This window comes from Oryzias latipes, chromosome 10, assembly GCF_002234675.1.
Source record: "Oryzias latipes chromosome 10, ASM223467v1".
NCBI lineage: Eukaryota > Metazoa > Chordata > Actinopteri > Beloniformes > Adrianichthyidae > Oryzias > Oryzias latipes.
This window is the reverse complement of record NC_019868.2, coordinates 9,868,299-9,886,677: the sequence shown is the minus strand read 5'-3', so window position 1 is coordinate 9,886,677 and position 18,379 is coordinate 9,868,299. Positions and strand designations below refer to the sequence as shown.

The 18,379-nt window shown below is 39.0% G+C and overlaps 1 protein-coding gene across 1 annotated transcript; it reads right to left on the bottom strand.

Annotated features, from left to right (window-relative positions):
- Positions 1-1,077: 1,077 nt before the first annotated feature.
- LOC101162850 (glial fibrillary acidic protein) lies at positions 1,078-18,289 on the bottom strand. The gene is made up of 10 exons (XM_004073180.3): positions 18,062-18,289; positions 17,643-17,790; positions 17,386-17,538; positions 17,083-17,202; positions 14,958-15,053; positions 11,330-11,458; positions 9,815-9,937; positions 7,330-7,440; positions 7,089-7,213; positions 1,078-2,968 (listed from the first exon to the last, which is right to left on the bottom strand). Exons 1-10 carry the CDS (start codon positions 18,163-18,165, stop codon positions 2,926-2,928), a joined length of 1,152 nt encoding a protein of 383 aa, XP_004073228.1. The 5' UTR covers positions 18,166-18,289; the 3' UTR covers positions 1,078-2,925.
- Between the last annotated feature and the right edge of the window lie 90 nt (positions 18,290-18,379).

Here is an 18,379-nt window from a genome sequence, read left to right as displayed (position 1 = left end):
ACTGTTCTTATTTTCTTCCTTGATCCGACCCTGTCTCCTCTTATTTATTTGCTTTGTAAACACCAGCTTGGTTCGCCACATTAAAGCTGCCAAGAAGAGACGTGAAAAAAATGACTTTTGTCCTCAATGAGGACAGTGTTTATTTGTCTGGGTGAACCTGAAGGGGTACACGTATTTTTAGGATACCTCTGTGGAGGTAACGGCTGAGCTGAGTCATACAAGCTGACCCAGGTTAGCAGCACCTCAGGCCTTAATCAGATTCCTCTGCTACAGACCAAAGATATGTCAACTGATACAGAGGGCTCACATGTCATAATTTATCAGGCCGGCCCTGCCACTTTTAATGCAAGGCTGTTCCTGCACCACGTGAACCTAATTGGATGTTATGTACACAGCACATGTTGTGTGAAATGGTTCCATTCAGCAAAAATCACTCTGACACCTTCAATCCTAATCCGCTCCTCGTTTATTCCCAGCAGTGACTTCTATGTTTGTTGGTGTTGCTGAGGTTTTGCTGCTTTTCAGTTCTCCCCCTTAAAAGAAGGCCATTAAAAGGCAAAGGTGCGGCTGATCACAGAGCCACTTTTTAAGTCTGGCCTTCCCAGCAAATTATGGTTCTTCACAGGGGAAATGTGATGCAGTCCAGCCCCGGGCAGCTTAATGTCACGACCATCACTGTAGAGTTACCTGTTTTCTGTAGCTGTCATAAAAGGGAGAGGTTTCACAAGATTAAAAAAAAAACAATTGAAATCTATAGTGATGTCTCAAAAGTGGCTTTAAATACCAGTTTTCCGCATCCAAACATTTCCTTCTTTGTATTTTCTTAGATTAGGATCCAGACACTGTCCAAATAAGTTGAAATCATTTTGTTTCAGTGCCATGATTGGAATTTTATCTGATGTTTTTATGGAAAAACCACTGACCTTGTAATGCTTGTGGATCGTGTCGATGGTAATGGCCGTCATGTGTAAAATTATATTAGTTTTAATGAAGGTTAGTCCAGATGTTGCTGTTCGTGAAGTTTGGCTGAGAAAAATACAAATTACCGTAAAAAAATTATTGCAGACGGCACAGAAACAAACTGTCAATTTTTATTTATTTAAGTACTGCTGTTGTGAAAGGAGCTTAATCATATTATAAATGAAAGGTGAAGAATAGTTTATAATAGAATACAAGAGAAGTTTCCAAAAAATGCTTTGAAGTGTGTAGATATTTTTAATCACAGCACAGAAACTACACACAAGTCTTTACAAATCTACACAACAAATGCTGCCACTTACTAGATTGGGGTTTCTGGAATTTTTCTCAAACTGTTCTATATTTAATCTTTGTGAAGAGGGGAAAGTTGTTTATTTTATCCTCATGGCCCTGGGTTTTTACTGAGTTTGTGACAAATAGGTTGCACAGTTTAAGTCAAAACATGATCAGTCAGATTGCATTTAGGATAGAGAACTAACATCAAAGTTAATATTTCATTAATCTTTGTCAATCCTTAAAAAGCCTTTTAAAGATCATCTTGACTTTTAAATAAACGTTGAGAAGACTGAGCAAAGATTTTTATGAAGCCAACCAGCTGCTGTGGAAAAAAGATATTTAAAGCCCCTAATCATGCCTTATTATGAAATTTACCATAAGTTTTATTTTTATTTGAATCCAAAGTTATTTGACTATATTTCAGCAAGAATTGAAAAATACTAAATCCTCTCAAGTCTTTCTTAAACAAGAAGTCCCAGTTTCCAGCACCTCTCCTCTGGTCTCTGGAAAGAAACTAAATGGCAGCTTCTTTGACCCAGACATGTTTTCTATCAGGACAATAAGTCACTAAAGTCACTATGCTCCTTTAACAAGACTCTGAGCTCATCACCAAGACAAAGTCCCCATCAGACGTGTCACTGATTCTGTCAAATCAATTATAAACAGCACATTTCATCTTCAAGACAGAGCAATGCTTTTGAATTCTGTAATGTGTCATTGTGATCAGATCTTGTAAGTGAACAGAATCCTTAACATAAATCCTCTCAAGGACAATTTCTTTCCAACAATTTTCATAAAACCAAAGTTTTTCAAGCAAATTACTTTATTTAATTCAAACGTGACTATTTTAACACTGCAACCGCAAGACCAAAAAGTGATTTATTACACCCAGTTTTAAGATTGTTATAAAAATATGGACAAAATGTAAAAGGAATGCATTACCAAACGCTCACTTCAGAAAGTACGGCAAACAGAGACGTTGTTCTCTAAAGCAGAAATAATGAATCACTCAGGCTTTTCTTGCAGAAAGGTCCAGATGCTCATTTTGAGAGAACTGCAGTGAAACAACTTCATGAACCATTTAAAAAGCAAACACAGGCCACTGCACACTTGACTGTCAGAGCAACATGCACACATGACTGTAAAAACAAAAAGAAGGTGAGATGCTTTTAGTTACTGAGGCAGGCCATTAGTGTGTTTGATAGCAGTGAAGGGGTCACGGGTTAAGAACCGGTAATCAGACAAAGCTTAAGTGACGGACGAGGCGACACCACTGTGGAGCCGAACACTTCACAGCTTGAGATTTTGTCCCAGTCTTGCTGGACAGAGGAGGCACAAAACATGTATAAATCTGCACGCCAGTCAAGATAATCCTCTTCAGGAAATATCTCTGCCAGACAGTGAATGGATACACACTCAGTGCCCTGACCCCGTCCTCCCTCTTTTCTTAGACAGCTCCATCTTTCTTGAAGTTTCCAGGTCTTCTGTTAGTGACCTCTTATCAGGTTCTCGGGCCTCCAGATGGCATCAACCTGCTATGATAAGTTTGCATCTACAGAAAGTGCTGCATTGCTGTGAGCTTCATCATCAAAGTGCTGATTTTGGCCTTTTTTTTGTTTGTTTTTTCAGGTGTCAGAAAGCATGCAGGCAGATGCTGTCTTCAGTCTCTGGTCACAGACTGCAGAACCTGCCCTCCTCTTCCTCCACCAGACTCCTAAATGAAGGAAAAAAAGAAACATGCAAGCCAAATGTGCAGGTTACATAAACACTTAGGGATGCAACGATTCACTTTCCCCACAATTCAGTTCAAACCTCAGTTTTTGTGTCATGTTTTTGTTTTGGATCTATATAGCATTTGTGTATTATAAAAAACAACAACAAAAAGCTGAAAAATTCAGAAAAATCCTCTTTTATTATTTGCTAATAAGTAACTAACAATGAAGAAACCCCTCTCAGTTGGCTCATACTTAGCCTGGTGTAATGTCATACAACAATAAATACTAAACCTTCTTAAATTTGGCACAATTGTTTGACACTTTCAACCTACACTGGTGTGCAGTAGAGATGCAAAGATTCACTTGATTCACTTTCCCTACGATTTGGTTCAATGCTGTATAGCATACGATTCAGTTTTAATATTTGTGACATCCCTACAAAACACCCATGTTTTTATGAGATGCATTTGTTCACAGGTCATTCCAGAAAAACATTTCTATGTATTAATCTGTAGAAAAAGCTTTTGCTGTAAAAACCTCTGACAAATCTACAAGAATGTGACTTTTACCAAGGTGACCCCTTAAATGAGGAATAACCAAAAGACATCAAATAATCAAAAAGTGCAAAAATTGTCTGCAACTATTGTAGCTTTAAATATTGTTTGCTTTATGAGATTACATATTTTAAGAGTGCATATACAACAGACCTCATTCTCTTGCTTAGATGTGTAAAGAAATGTTTGAATTCTGGATTGAAACATTAAAAAAAAAACTAAACTAAAGCCATCTAACAAATTGTGTTAAAACAATTGAGTAATCTATTCCACATCAACATGACAAATCAAGAAAGTTACGAAAAAATAAAGACGGACCGATGTTAAATGAGAGAAAACATTATTCATCAGATAAAATGGGGACAAACATGCTTTTGTCTTGTTAAGGATTATCCTTTTTCCATTTCCCCCTTATGATTATGTATGTCGCCAAGAAGCAGGTGGGGCTGTTTGTGATTATGGTGCAACTGATCATTGGTGTTCCCAAAGAGTTTTAAAGTGTCTCTGATAAGCTGTGATGCTGCCCTGTAGCTGTGTGTCAAATAAACCAGTCCACATCCATCAACACAACAATGTCCCATCTGTTACCAACAATGGGCCAGTCTAACCACCAGTTAGATCAGACCCGTCAAACAAGGTTTAGAGCTCCATGCTGGAAGGTACCAGTCTTTAATAAAGCAGCATACTGGCTGGAAGTAACCTTTTTTTTAACAAAAAATGTCAAAGGTTTTGATTATCAATAAAAATGCAGTCTGACATGAGGAGCACAGTAATCTGAGTTTACTCCAAATTCCTCAAGAACATACAAAAAATGGTCAATAAGGCAGAAAAAACTAGGTGTGACAATGGTGTGACATTGTGTGCTTTTTTCACCGTCTCGCAATGCTACAACATCAAACTCCTTTCATCAGATCACAAGCATATTCATAAACAGATGAATGTAGAGCTTCCATGCAAAGAGTTAACCAGTATGGACAGTTTTGCTGAGTCCATCCATGGATTTACCCAACTACCAATCACAAAAACGCACCCAGAATAATGCAAAAAGATTATTTTATAAAGAGAATACGTTAAGATGGATCGGAAGTAGCAATGTCTTAAAGTTTAACACATTTCATCCCCAGATTTCAGCTTCTGCTGAAAGTTCTTTGAGATACCTTCACAGACCATAAGTTATGCACTTCCAGTATCCTGAGGTAACCCAAAAGTGTTCCGCAGACATTTTGTTACACTGCTCGAAAATAAACAACAGCCATTATCATATTTTATTAATTTTTTTATTCATAGATGACAAAAGCTCCAATAAACAAAAGAAAGGAGACAACAGTTGTCTCTGAAATGAGTGGGACAGCCTGTCAGGTAATGGGAGTGAACCAGAACTGTGGTATATTAGTAAACGTGTCTGAGAGGAGGTGGGGAGGGTAGGCTAACATTAACAGGCTGGCAGTGACCCACCTAAAAACTTGACAAGCAGAGGCTCTTTTCACACATTCGAATGAGCCATTTTTAAGAGTCTTTGTGCTCCTTCCACCCTTCAACCCCCATGGAAGACCAGGAGGAAGTCTCTGGATGGGATAGGGCAGGGGTCCGCAACCGGCGGGGGCGGGGCTTAGACTCACCGCTTATGATTCCAGACCCGCAACAAACTAACAGCTGCTTTCAAATAAAAAAAGTTGTCATCCATAAAATTAATCTAATTTATTGGGTTTACTGGATTTAAAGAAAAAAAAATAGAAAGGAGTCTGCATCAAAGTGAATTTATTTCCATCATCTCACTCATCAAACATCTCTGGGTGTTTGACAGACAGAAAAGTCTATTCAAGGTTGTGTAAAATGGACAAAAGATCAAAGGAAACATAACTATATAATTATAATTATAATAATTAAACTAAATAATTTAATAAATATCCTGACAGCATTTTGAATCAATACAAATACTAAATGAAGTATCACAATATTTCGGCAAAACTGTTTTTTTCTAACACCCCTAGTGTTGTGCTTTCTTTTCTGTGGGAAACTGATCCAAATGGCTCTTTTAGTGGTACAAGTTGCCGACCCCTAAGATAGGGTAACTGAAGTGCGTCAATCCTCTTATTGGAATGGCATGCGGTAAAGAAGTTCACGGAAAAGGACTGAAGATTTTGTCAAAGATGCAGGCAGGAAGCTGCATCACATCCTGGAACCGTTTCCTGCGACTCCAGCTGACCTCCATGATGTCAGCCGGAATATCTTAAAACGGATGTCCAAGTGACGCAATGCAAGGCAGATAGTTGTACTACTTCTCACAAACAGACTGGATGTGGTCAGTTAAATGTGGCATTCTGGGAGATCTGTTCATTTCTAAAGAATGTCACAAGTGAATTGAAAAGTCACTCAAGTCTTATGACATAATCTTGGTATGATTCTTTTCTATGTTGATGAACGTTGTCTTCCTCTTGACAACTTTATATCGTCTAGTACAGCTGGTGTGTCTTTAAATTGGCCCCCCACCACAGAAAACAATAATACATGTCAGAGTCGGCTCACACGGTAATTGCAATCAAGGAGAAGAGCAGCCGGCTGAAGCATGGGGTAAATTAAACCGAGGAAGACAAACCTAAAAGATAACACCTTCCTTCTAATCAGGAGCAACGTCACAGCTGTCCAAGATATGTTTGTGTTCAAATTATGGCCGCCTGGAGATATTAATGGGAGAGGATCATGAATTTAAATTTAAAATTTGAAAGAAAGAAGCTACAGTTGTTTGTCTGTCATGTCCTCCAGTAAAAAGCATGAGAAAGACAGACACATTTGTCTTTGATATTAAGGCTGCACAGCTTTATAAGTTTTTTTGCACGTTTGTTACACATTCCTTTACAGAGATGCAAAAGCCTTTGCAGCACCAAGGAGCATTTGGCCACAATAATGTGTCAGTCAGAGCCCAGATTAAAAAAAACCCGCACTAGATAGAAGCAACATTTTAACATCTAATGGTAGAGGAATATCTTTAGTCATCAGTATGCTGGACCCATCTGTTTGCAGCTAAAAAGGTTTTGATTGTATATTTGAACAGCTGATTGCTTTTTGAAGACGCCAGGGCTTTCCATTTCAAAAGAGAACTTTACTTCATCATGTCAAGGAAAAAAAGTAGAAGTTCTGGCTTTAAGAGCAAAAAGTCTCTCAGAGCAATTTATTTCAGAGGTCCAGTCTCCAGGAGATGCAAACACAAATCTGCTTCTCTTTTCTGGACCAGAGACCTCGGACTGAAATACACTTTTTCATCGAGACGATCAAAAAAGCTGCTTTAGTTGTGGCTTTACTTAGTTATTATTATTATTATTATTATTATTATTATTATTATTATTATTATTATTATTGTGAGCACTGAAACTCAAGTTTATATTATAACACAAATATTACTAATCTTTATGAATTCCTTTATTCCATCAGGAATAATCTCTTCAGTTACCTTCACTCTTTACTTCTTGTTTCTAAAAACAATAAGTTCTGTCTTGTGATTGTGTAACTAAAGTTTCTAGAAACATGATAAATTGACAGGACCAAAAATCTGTGAGTGACATCTGACCTGTAGGCAGCAATCTCCATGTCCCTGGCCATCTTCTCATTCAGCAGCTCCTTGTAGTCATCACACTGCTCCCTCATCTGTACTTCCAGGTCGGCCTCCTGCTGCCTCATTTCAACTATAGAGCACTGAAACACACAGAGAAGGTGAGAATATATTAGATTTAGTAACTAAATAAACTAGATGACACATTTCAAATATGGCTTATAGATGTATTCATTGTTTTAATCAAGTTTTCTCATACCTCCAGGTCAGCTACTTCCTCCATGTGTGCAGAGCTCCTGAGCTCAACCTCGTCCTCCAGCTCTTCATTATCCTTCTCCAAGTCACAGAGCTCCTTCTGGAGCTCTGAAATCTGCAGAAAAGCAACATTCTTCAGTAATTAACTGCGAAATAAACTTTGCTACTGGACTGATATGACAATGTTCATGTAATGACTAAAACATGAAGACCACATGGGCCATGTCATTCAGGAAAGCGAAATGGAAACAAATGATTTTAACCTGATTGCAAAAGTTAAATGAAATTCTTGATATCACGCCACATTTCTGTGTGAACTGAATGCTTAATGCATCACATTCAATTTATATGGTCTTACCTCGGGCAGTTATAATTTGCAACCATTCCAACAGAAATTCAAGCATGTCAGTAATCTTGTTTTATACGCACAGAAAATATCCGGTTTCTGACTTCCTGACATCAAACTTCACATTTCCTCATCTTTCACTCTAATTTGGACGTATAAAACCCTTTTAGCAGCCACATGAGAATGATGCTCCACCAGTGTGGTCCACGCTGAGGTTTCTAAAAGCATGATGAATTGACAGCGACAAAAATCTGTACAGGGATTCATCATTTCCAGATGACAGCTCCTACTGAGTTAAGTGATCCCCCGGCAATTTATTCAGAGTTACCGCACAGCTCGTCTTTGTGGTTTCAGGCAAAAATATCTCAACATTTGTGAGACATATCCAAAAAAAATCCTCCTCAGCCTTTTAGCGGTCCAGTATTTCTTGGACACCTGTGTGATGGTAACACCTGCCTACAATTGCTGGAAGCTCAAATCAAGAAAAAACTGGAAAGCAGTGAATCCTGAGTGACTGGGTTCGTTTCCTGCAAACAAACGGAGAAGCATCTTTCCACCAAGTCATTTCTGGAGTTTTCTCTGGTGTTCAGCCGTGAGCAATTACAGCAATCACAAAAGCTCCACAATTAGCCGTCGCAGCCAGATGGGGATGCATGGGGTTCTGCTCATCTTTCAGCAGGATCTTGAGAGCAGAAGGCGACCCGGTTACAACTCACAGCCCCATAATGACTCTCCAGAGAAGTCAAGAACTCGCCAAGAACTCGCACTCATGTCTTCCTCCCGGCATGATAAGTAGAGTCTGGCCTTGTATGTATATGCGAGTAGTGGCACATAACCCCGTCACAGCCTGCTGTATTATATACAATTCTGAGTCAAGGCTGATTTCACTGCAACCTGTTTGTTTGGCCATGTTGTGTCTTGATGAGAAACCAGACCCAAGGCATCCATCACGAGCCAGAGAGAGGAAACAGAGCAGATCGGGCCGAGCTGTCCATCCGTCAGGCTGGAGTGACCCGAGCAGGGCTCGTGTGTTGAGGTACGCTGCATGACGTTGGAGGAGTTCTGCTGTGCTTTCAGAATCTGGCTGTTTATTTAAAGAGCTGGAAGTGCAGCTTCAGCCACAGTAATGACAACCAAACCATTGTGTTTCTGACAGATGTGGTCGTGGTGCCAGCTGTGGTGGGACCTCCAATGGGTTTTGAATAGATCAAGGGAGGTTAAGCGGAAGTAGCTTTGCTTTTTCTAGTGGCTGTACCTACCATACATTATCTTTATTAATACCCTACTTGTCTGTCTCTTTTATTCAACAGCTCCCTGCCTCCCTGGTAATTTTTTAAACAGGATAAACTGCGTGATATGACGGTTTATTTCCTCATTTGTAGGCAGTTAGTGTGTGAAGTTTGAAGACGTTTATGGCTCTGCAGGCCGTCTGAAAGACTATTTTATAACTGAGAACAGGGAGGGTCATAAATCCTGTCTGAGCTACAGCCTAGCTCTTCATATCTCCTGCTGGAAGTGTCTGCGGCAGAAGAAAAACACTCTGGTCAGCAGGATCTCTCACACTGCTGCGCTGCCGTCACTCAGCCGCTCTCCCACTTCCTTCACCTGCTTTGGGAAAGCGCTCAATTTTACCGCTACATCTACTTTAGGGGATTTTTCAGAGCCAAATGTGGACATCAAATCTAATTTTTGCGGGAAAAAAATCAGAACTTTCTTAAATTATTATTATGCACAAATTTACTTCTAATTTGGTCTCAAATATACCAAAACCCCACAACAGTAAGCCTTTATTTTTAATTTTTTTTAGGATAAAAAAAAAGGAGATTGACGCTTTTTCTATTGGGAAGTACAGACTTCTGGCTGACATATCTATAAACACAAATGTGTTGAGAGCTGTGCGTACAAAAATGTACACCAGCCTCCATAAAGTGAAAGCACATTGAGAGTAAAAGGTCCAATTTCCTTCAAGATAATATGAGTGACTGATCGCATTTTACAGTAAATGATTTTCTTGAGTTCATGGACAGGACGTTGGCTTCCTTTTTGTTGAATAAATAACACTAAAAAGGCCTCACTTGCTTTCATCTGAGGTTGTATTTACCTACCATTAATATTTTTTGGAGCATCCTAACATCCATCTTACCAGTGTCTTCAGCTCACTTGCATCCTCTGGCAAGTCTTTGACTTTTGACCCTGCAGTTCTTCCCTCTTCCAGTTTCTCTCCATCACGTCTGACAGCCAGAGCGGAGGATGTGCCACGCTCAAACTAGAGAAGAAAAATAAACATGTGAACGAGTGATGTTTTCATTTTTTTATATTCCAGAAAAGGTAGTTTTCAGGTTAGTTGAGGTCAAACGGACAGGAGAAAGCAGCTCAGTGAGAGCATTGGACTATAGAGATGGAGTAGTGTCCTTTTTTCCGAGCAAAAAATGTTTGACTCAAAGGAAGAATGGACTCAGAACAAGGATAGCGAGCCCACACAGCTGTGTGGGAGATGGCAGCAATTATCATTCAGAACTAACAGCGATCATTTCATCGTTGTGACAACTGTGTGTCTCAGAGGAGGCCAGCAGCAGACGGGATGCTGTCCAGCTAAAGATGGAAGGAGCAGAGTGGGAGGAAAAGAGTGAATAGTCCGGATTTAAAGAGAAATATAGAAAAACCCAAATATATCAAGTTGCCAGATAGAATAAAGAACATTTCCACAGGCCAGAATCCCTTAAAATGCTGCTAAGGACCCTGGGAAGGCGGCCTGAAGTCTGATTACAGCCCTGACCTCTGAACTGACAGACATCCTCAACACAGAGGGGGTCAGACCCACCGGAGCTGAAGTCTGACCCCAATGAAGAACCTCTGCACTGCAACACATACTCAGATGGACAAAAAAAAAAGCATTTTGTTTGGGTCCAGAGCCACAGCTCTGATTCTCAAATTCTTCCCTGGTGTTGTGTTAAGAAGTAAAGAAAATAACCAGGAGTATCCCAGTGTGATTTGTGAAAGCTGAGATTTACTTCTGAACCTGACCGAGCGTTTCAGAAGTGGACCGAGAAGGTGCTGTAGTGGGAGGAGGAGAAGAGGAGAAGAGGAGGTGGATGAAGAAGGAGGCTCTAAAGAGTTTTAGATTTGGAAAAAAGAAGAATGAAAGCATTAGTGCAGTCATTTCAAAATAAACGAAGGTAAAAAGCTTTGATGGATATCCTCCAGAAGTAAATTAACATTTAAATAAATGAATTTATATATTTTTTTATTTGTTGTTTTACAGACTAACTGAAGTTTGCTGTATTTTACAGTTTTGTAAGACTATAGATACACTAATTAGTATGAAAAAGCAGGAATGTAGGAATGTTATGTAGCTTGTACATATGTATATTTTCAGTTAAACACAATTTTATCGTTCTTTAGAAGATAACCTATTTTTATTGTTTAAGCAGCTGGAGAGCACCGGAAATTTCGTTGTCACAAGTTTCTTGTGTAACAATGACAATAAAGGCTTTCTGATTCTGATTCTGAATGACAAGGGAAGAAAACATGAGAATGCATTTAGCAGAGGTATTCTTACCATTAGAATGATTATCTATTGGTGTGCAAACGTGTGGATGCAAATTCACAAACAGTGTTGTGACAGCACAAATCCGTCTTCTATGTCACTGTGATGTACCTGAAGGCTCTTGGCCAACTGGCAGTGGTACTCCTTCACATTCAAGGCCGGAGCGATATCAGGGCTGCCAAATGTAATAGCCGCCGCTGCCAGAGTCCTTTCATCTGGCTCCAGGAGACTCTCCACTTCCTGCTCATACATTAAAAAGAACAGGGGTGGACGTTACCTGGAGTCACAAAAAAACAGCACTGAAATTATTCTGGATACTACACTTGTAACAGAGCTGCAGTCTGTCTAAACAGAAGTATCCGTCACAACTTTACCATTAGGTTGTATTTCACTTAAATGTATTCACTACAATAGAAATAGTTGAAAAGTATATATCGGATTTAAAGATGTTAACTCTTAAGTAAATCTTTTATTTTAAACAAGTGCTTTAACTTTCTTATTAGGAGAACTCAGATGATCAATCAGACATTTTCTTACATTTATAGAAAAAGTTCTAGTTGTGAAAAAAAATGGTTAATTCTATTTATCTACTTTTGTCTAGTATATTTCTAAAGGAAAATTAAATTTGCACCAAGACGAGGGAACTGAAAACAAAATGCATCATTTTCTTTTTTTAGTTTTCAAGTTGAGTTTCATTTTACCCAAGTCAAAAACTGCCAAACGAGTTGAATCAATAAATTATACTAATTGAAAATTTAAAGTTTGACAGAGTGAAGCAAACACTGAAAAAAAAATATTTCATATGATCTATTCTAGAGGAACAAAGTAGGGAAATTCTGTAGAGTGCAGAAAATCATTTCTGCAGCTTGAGGAAACCAGAAACCACAATATGAGCAGTCATCTATAAATCAGCCAAACCTGAAACTTTTTTAGCAATGACCATCTGGCTGAAATTATTCCAGGAGAACAACATATTCAAGAGGTCACAAAAGCATTAGAGCAAATCCAAAACTGCACGCTTCACTTGACCTAGTTAGGAGACTGTGTTCATGATGCCCTCCAAAAAAAAAGAAAAGTGCAAAAATTACAGATTAAAATCTCAAGGACTCGAACAAATATTCAATGGTCTCACAAGGCAAAAGATAAATATTGAACATTTGAAATGTACAGTATAACAGGTGTTCATGGTGGTAGTGAACTGGTAGTACTGAGTATCTTTGCTTTAAATAGTGGACGCATGAATTCTGTGCTTTTACAGATGATGACAGAGGAAAATGGCCAATGTTTACAACCTCTGGTTTGTATTTTGCATCTGTGCACAATGATCAAAATGTAAAAAATACCAGCAATCTGCTTTTGAGAAGCCCATTCAATTACAACAGATGCTTTGGGTAAAAACTGTTTAACAAATCTAAAACTGAGAAATCTGATTCTGGAAAACCAAGGGGGATCATGGTCCAGTCTTTGCACTTTACAGTCCTGCACTAAAAACAGACATTCTGGATATTCCACTGAACTTCAGACTGTGATTATGACCTCAAACTGTTTTATCTCTGTTTTCTAAAGCACAGCTGTAAACCCGAACTGCGGCTCTCTTAGAGTCTAACAACCAAATACTATCCTGTCATGTTGTACTCATCCACCCAGACATCCACATTCTGTTTCTGCTATGTTCTGTGCAGGGTCAGGAGGATGCTGGAGCCTATCCCAGCTACTAAAGGTCAAAGGTAGAATGCACCCCGGACATTTTCACAGTCCACTGTAGAGCATGTTGTAATCATAACCAGATCAATGTGAATCAAAGCCCTGTGTTCCACTGTAATGTTACATCATCACTTCCTGAAATCAAACAAACTAATGAGCTCTTACAGATGTGTTTACAACTAGAGTATGCATCGACAATCACAACTTTAACTTGCAAACTGTATCCTAACTGGAAAGACAAAAATCTATTTCAGAGAATCCTGAGAGGATGTAGAGCTGCAGTGGCAGTTCAACATTTACTGTTTTCTGCTCCTGAATAAGAACATGGCTGTTGATTCGATAGAGTACTGAATATATATAATAACTTCGGTTTTCGTTCAGTATTCATCCAAATTTCCTGCACTTTGAGTGATCGAGCTAGTCCCAGAGAGGCTGGACTGAATGCTGGGCGGCCAGCTTTACAGAGAAAAGCATGATGATGATGAATGTGCTGCTGCCTCAGCTGCCGACGCCGGACCACGTCTGTCATCTTCTGGTGAGGTGGGGAAAAAGTCAGAAGGTGTAGAAAGGTGGCAGTGTTTGAGTTTTATCTAAAGGTTAAGTCACATGATAATGTTGTACTGCCTTGTATTATGATAAATTCTATTGTGTTTAGATGATTACAGAATATTTAGGGTTTGTGGTTAGGAGTATGCATAAGCAACCTCTTCAGAGAACTTTCTTGTGACATTTTAGTCAAGTTCATATATTAAGTTTGCACTCATTTACATTTTATCCATAGGTTTAAATCTGGAAATACAAATAAAGCTTAAATTTTTTAAATATGATATAACAGAATTTCCTTTTGAAGGGCAGCCTCAGGCTGCTCGTCTCCCAGAAAATCATTCCTAAGTGGACAATGAGGCGCCATTCCTTACTTTCAGGTTTGTCCAAGTATATAGGTGTTAACTGAACACAAAAACGTGCTTTTTCTGAGACAAAAAAACTCTTGTTGCTGGGATATTTGTGCTCTTTGGGATAAAAATTTGATTTACAGGATTAGTAATTATTCTAAATTAATAGCAAAAAGCACATATTTTGCAAAAAACAAAAGGTTGCATTTATAATCTAAACCAAGCCCTCACCTTGGAGAGGGACCTGGCTGCAGGTCGTGTCAGCTTCCGGAACCAAATTCAACACAAAACAAAAAGTACCAAGTTTTGCAGTTCCTTTAAAGACCACTAGAGGCAGGTGTTAGAGGGGAGCTAATTTAAGGCATCAATTTTGCGCCAAAAATAGGATGAATGTAATTCCATTTTGGTTATATTTTACTCGTCAGAAGAGGCTTTATTGTTTCTATTGAACATGTGAATAAAGGAATAATCCATTTTATTATTTAAATACAATAATTTTGTATTTAAATAATAATGTAATTTCTGATTATAGTAGTTCTAAATAACATAGATGTAACTTTTAACAGTAAATCATTACTGAAGCACTTTTAATTAGAAGTTACTGTTTTACTCGAACTTGTTTGTTTTGTATGTATTTTGAAGTAAAACCATAACTTACAAGGTATTACTTGTGGCTATTCTACTTAACATAATTATATTTTGTTCCTGATGTCCAAAAGCAAATGCTTGTAATTTTTTTTCTTTGTTTTTGATAGCAACATGAAAATGGTTCACATTTAATCTTAAGGAAACCTTTTTTCCAAAGATATTGGTGTTTGTGGTTTCATAGAGAAGGAGGGTCCAAGGACAGGGATGTCCAGGGTCTGTCTTGTTTAGTATAGCAATTAGCTATTGTTCATATTTTATGACTGATTCTATGTTTTTGTACAATTGTTGTCGTGGAGCCTGTTGAGACAACTGTGTTGTGATATTGGGCTATATAAATAAAATTGAACTGAATTGAAGCCAGAATTTCTGGCAACACTTCAAGGTCGAGAGTTGTGTTTGTGGCCACAAAAGTGTCGTCTAACCCAGGTGCCACATTTCAAGTAAACTGTTCCCGTTGGACCAGACTGCAGCTCCATAAAATCTCCTTCTCCCACCTCCTTGTGCTGGGCTCCCATGACAGCCAGCTGGTCTTCATAGATAGCTACTTGCTCCTTCAGTGCCAGACACTCTGCTGTCACAGCATCTACTTCCTGCAAAGGCAGGAAAGTCAACAGAGAACAAAACCAAAAGTAAATAAGTTGAAGGTGAATGAACAGAGCAGTTTACAATTCAAACAAATAAAAAGCACAGGTTGAGGAAACAGAGAAAAAGCCTTTGGGTTGTTTTTTTTTTTTTTTAACACCTTTAACACCAATTTTCTGAAGTGCCAGTACGTGCATTAAACAGCATGTAGACAACACTGCTGTGCAGAAGGGAGGAGGAGGAACGACACAAACTAGACACAAAAACCTTGTGGCCCAATCCATTTGCCAGCAGGGATTCTCAGCTCATCTGGGCCTTAGAAAAGAACCAGATTAAGCGGTTTTCCGTGTAATCACTGGGGGTGCTGCCTTTCGCATTTGTGCTCACAAGGGGAGGGTCTGAGAGCATTTGTGGAAGTTGGGTCAGCACAGGACAGGCCAGCTGCTGCAACATTATAGAGTATGTTCAATTTTCACAATATCAAACTCCACAAAAAAAACTTTAAAATCTCTTACGTCTCTCTGTAGCTTTTTTTCTTAAATATCATTTGGTGCTGGCTTACATCAACAGTTGTTCTTATTTGATGGATGGAAAACAGGCAGCATTCATCTCCACTAGCCTCCTCCGTGCCCTGGAGCCCCTTCATGCCTGCTCTCTTCCCTCACGCCATTTCCCTAATGCTTTAAATGCATCCACAGTCAATCGTTCAGGAAATGTTGATAAAAAGCAGAAGAAGCACAAAAGCCAAAAATGTTCCTTAAAACAAAGCGAACATGACTTTTTAAGACGCCCAGAAAAACTGCAGCTTGTTGCACTTTAGGCTTTTGTTTAATTCGATCTTCTCCTCCTCATCTCAGCTCTTTTTCCACACTCCTGCCAATTTCTCACCAGGTCTTGTCACATTGCAGCTGCTTTTAATTCAGAACTGAGGGACTGAGCCAGCAGGAGCATTTACTGCTCTGCATTATAGCAAGCATTACATCTGTAATAGAGAAATGAAAGCCTCCTTTGCTTCGGGTTGCATGGGTTCTGGTGGGTCTGGCATGCGTGAGAGAGGAGTGTGGGGGGGGGGGGGGGGGTGCAAAAGGAGGTGCAGAGGAGCCCAGAATGTGGCTGCTGCTCATCAACACTCATTGGCTGATGTACAGAGTAACAGCTGAGACAAGCCCACTGATTCAGGATCAAGTTAATACAATTAGCAACACTGCCATCTAATGGACAAGGTCTCCTATTACAATGAATTGTAGTAAAAAGTTCTGTAGTAGTAAGATTTCTATTACTTTACAAACTTTTCATTATTTCTGATACACTTCTGCAATAAACTTTGTAAAAAATATATATTTTTTTAAAAATATTTTAAGACAAATACAAAAAATTGTTGGCTTCTTTCAAATTAAATTGGACTTTTTTTAAATCGATCATTTAGCTAAAATAGTTGTTGATCAAATGTATAAATTGTGTTCATCAGTTTTTCTATTCCTTCTTTTATTGCTACTGTTGTTTGCGGAACCAACTCATATCAATGGTTAGGCCTTTTGTGGTTCCCAGCACTAGAATTTTGGTGTAAGAGCATTAAACTTCATAGAATAAAACCAGGCTTTAAGTATTTTGCTTCATCTAAAAACAGCATATATAGTCTGACCAAAACTCGCGTTGCTCACAATTCTGATGGAAAAAAGATAAATATTTTTAATTATTTTCTCCTAAAAACAATACATTTAAAAGAATTTTTAACACATTTGTATGATCTTGCATCTACTACAATGAATGCTTTTGATTAGTTGATTATTAAGCAACATATTGGTTAGCTGTGGTTGTTTAACTTGGTTTTATTATTGGGATGCAATAGATTAATGAATTCAACAAATTAATTAAACAAACAACAGTTTGGGACATCATTTGAAAGTTATATTTTAAATATGCAAAATAAATCTGCAATTAAAAAGTTTAAGTCATTTTAAATTCACAAATATGTTTCGTTCTTGGAGTCAACAGAAGATGCATCACAAACTACCTTGAAAATTTGATTTTTATTACCGTGGCAACATCATTTTGCTCCTGCCAGATGAGCATCTTCTGCTGCTCAATCCACTCATATTCTTCCTTCAGATGTTCAAGCTCTTTTTTCAGTTTCTGTGTGTCACCCAACACCTCATCCTGTAGACACAGAGAAGGCTGCAATGAATCTCAACGGGGTTAAATATGCGGCAGCCTGCCATTCCACAAGTTCAAATAAAATCTGTGACGTGGGATGAGAAGTGAACATAATGGAAAGGCCAGAGAGGTTTGTCATTCAGCAGGATCATGCAGCAGACACACCCAGCAGCAGCAGCAGCCTACCCTCTGCACGCGCAGTCTTTCCACCACAGCATCTAGGCTGCAGTCGTGCTCCTTCACTTTGATGCTAGAGTCGGCATTTTGACTGGTCAGCTTCTCCTCCAGCTCAGTGATTTGACATTGAAGAGCTTCATTCTGTTCCTCAAAGCAGTGGGCCTGCAGAGAGGGAACACTCACTGAACCAGTTCCAACAGGAATGATGGGGATGACACACTTAAGGAAACTTCAGATGCTTGCAGCCCTGATCAGACTGGCCTCACCACTTCAATGAGCCTAACCAGGCGGTCATTCAGAAAAGCGATGGTGCTGCGCTCCTGAACAAACCGGTTCAGACCTTCTTTGTTCAGAGCTTTGGCAGCAACAAAGTCTAACTTGTCGCCACAGCAACACTCGTCAGTGACTGCGCCTCTGAGGAGATAAAGCACAAAAGACTTAGAAAAGAACTGTAAAGAAAAGATAAACATAGACTCATATGAGAAACTCTTCAACCCTAACCCTTATATTTTAAATACTCAATACTGTATTTTTGCTCTTTACCACAGAAGAGTACTTGTCTTCAAGACATGTTAAAAGGTAAAACAAATTATTTACAGATTTTCATAAATATAACTGCAAAATTTATTGACATTTTTAATTGAAAATAATGCTAACAAGTAAAACCCGATGAGGCCCCACTGACCTGACGGGGAGCCGGTACTGCCCGGCACACTGCACACTCAGCCCCCCATTCCGACCCCAGTTCTCCTGCTCAAAGAGTTTTCGGTAGGAAGACACCCTCAGCATGGTCCCCAATTCAGACAGACTCACCAGGACAACAGAGGCAGCGGGTCCGGGGTGGATTTTATATTCTCCATAAGTAAGAATGTAGCACTGATATGAGGGAGGCTAACTGTGGCCCGGACATCAACCAGTAAGGATTTCACACAGACCCGAGGAGTAAGCCACCAATTCTAGTGGATGGATTTGTTTCAACATGAAGATGTGAAAACCTTCTTTC

Excerpts from the sequence above, each read along its gene's own strand:
- LOC101162850 (XM_004073180.3), bottom strand. The coding sequence starts at position 18,165 with ATGCTGAGGGTGTCTTCCTACCGAAAACTCTTTGAGCAGGAGAACTGG. Across the intron at positions 15,054-17,082 it reads AGCAAAATGATGTTGCCACG|GAAGTAGATGCTGTGACAGC; the intron begins GTAATAAAAATC and ends CTGCCTTTGCAG. Across the intron at positions 9,938-11,329 it reads AGTTGGCCAAGAGCCTTCAG|TTTGAGCGTGGCACATCCTC; the intron begins GTACATCACAGT and ends TTTCTTCTCTAG.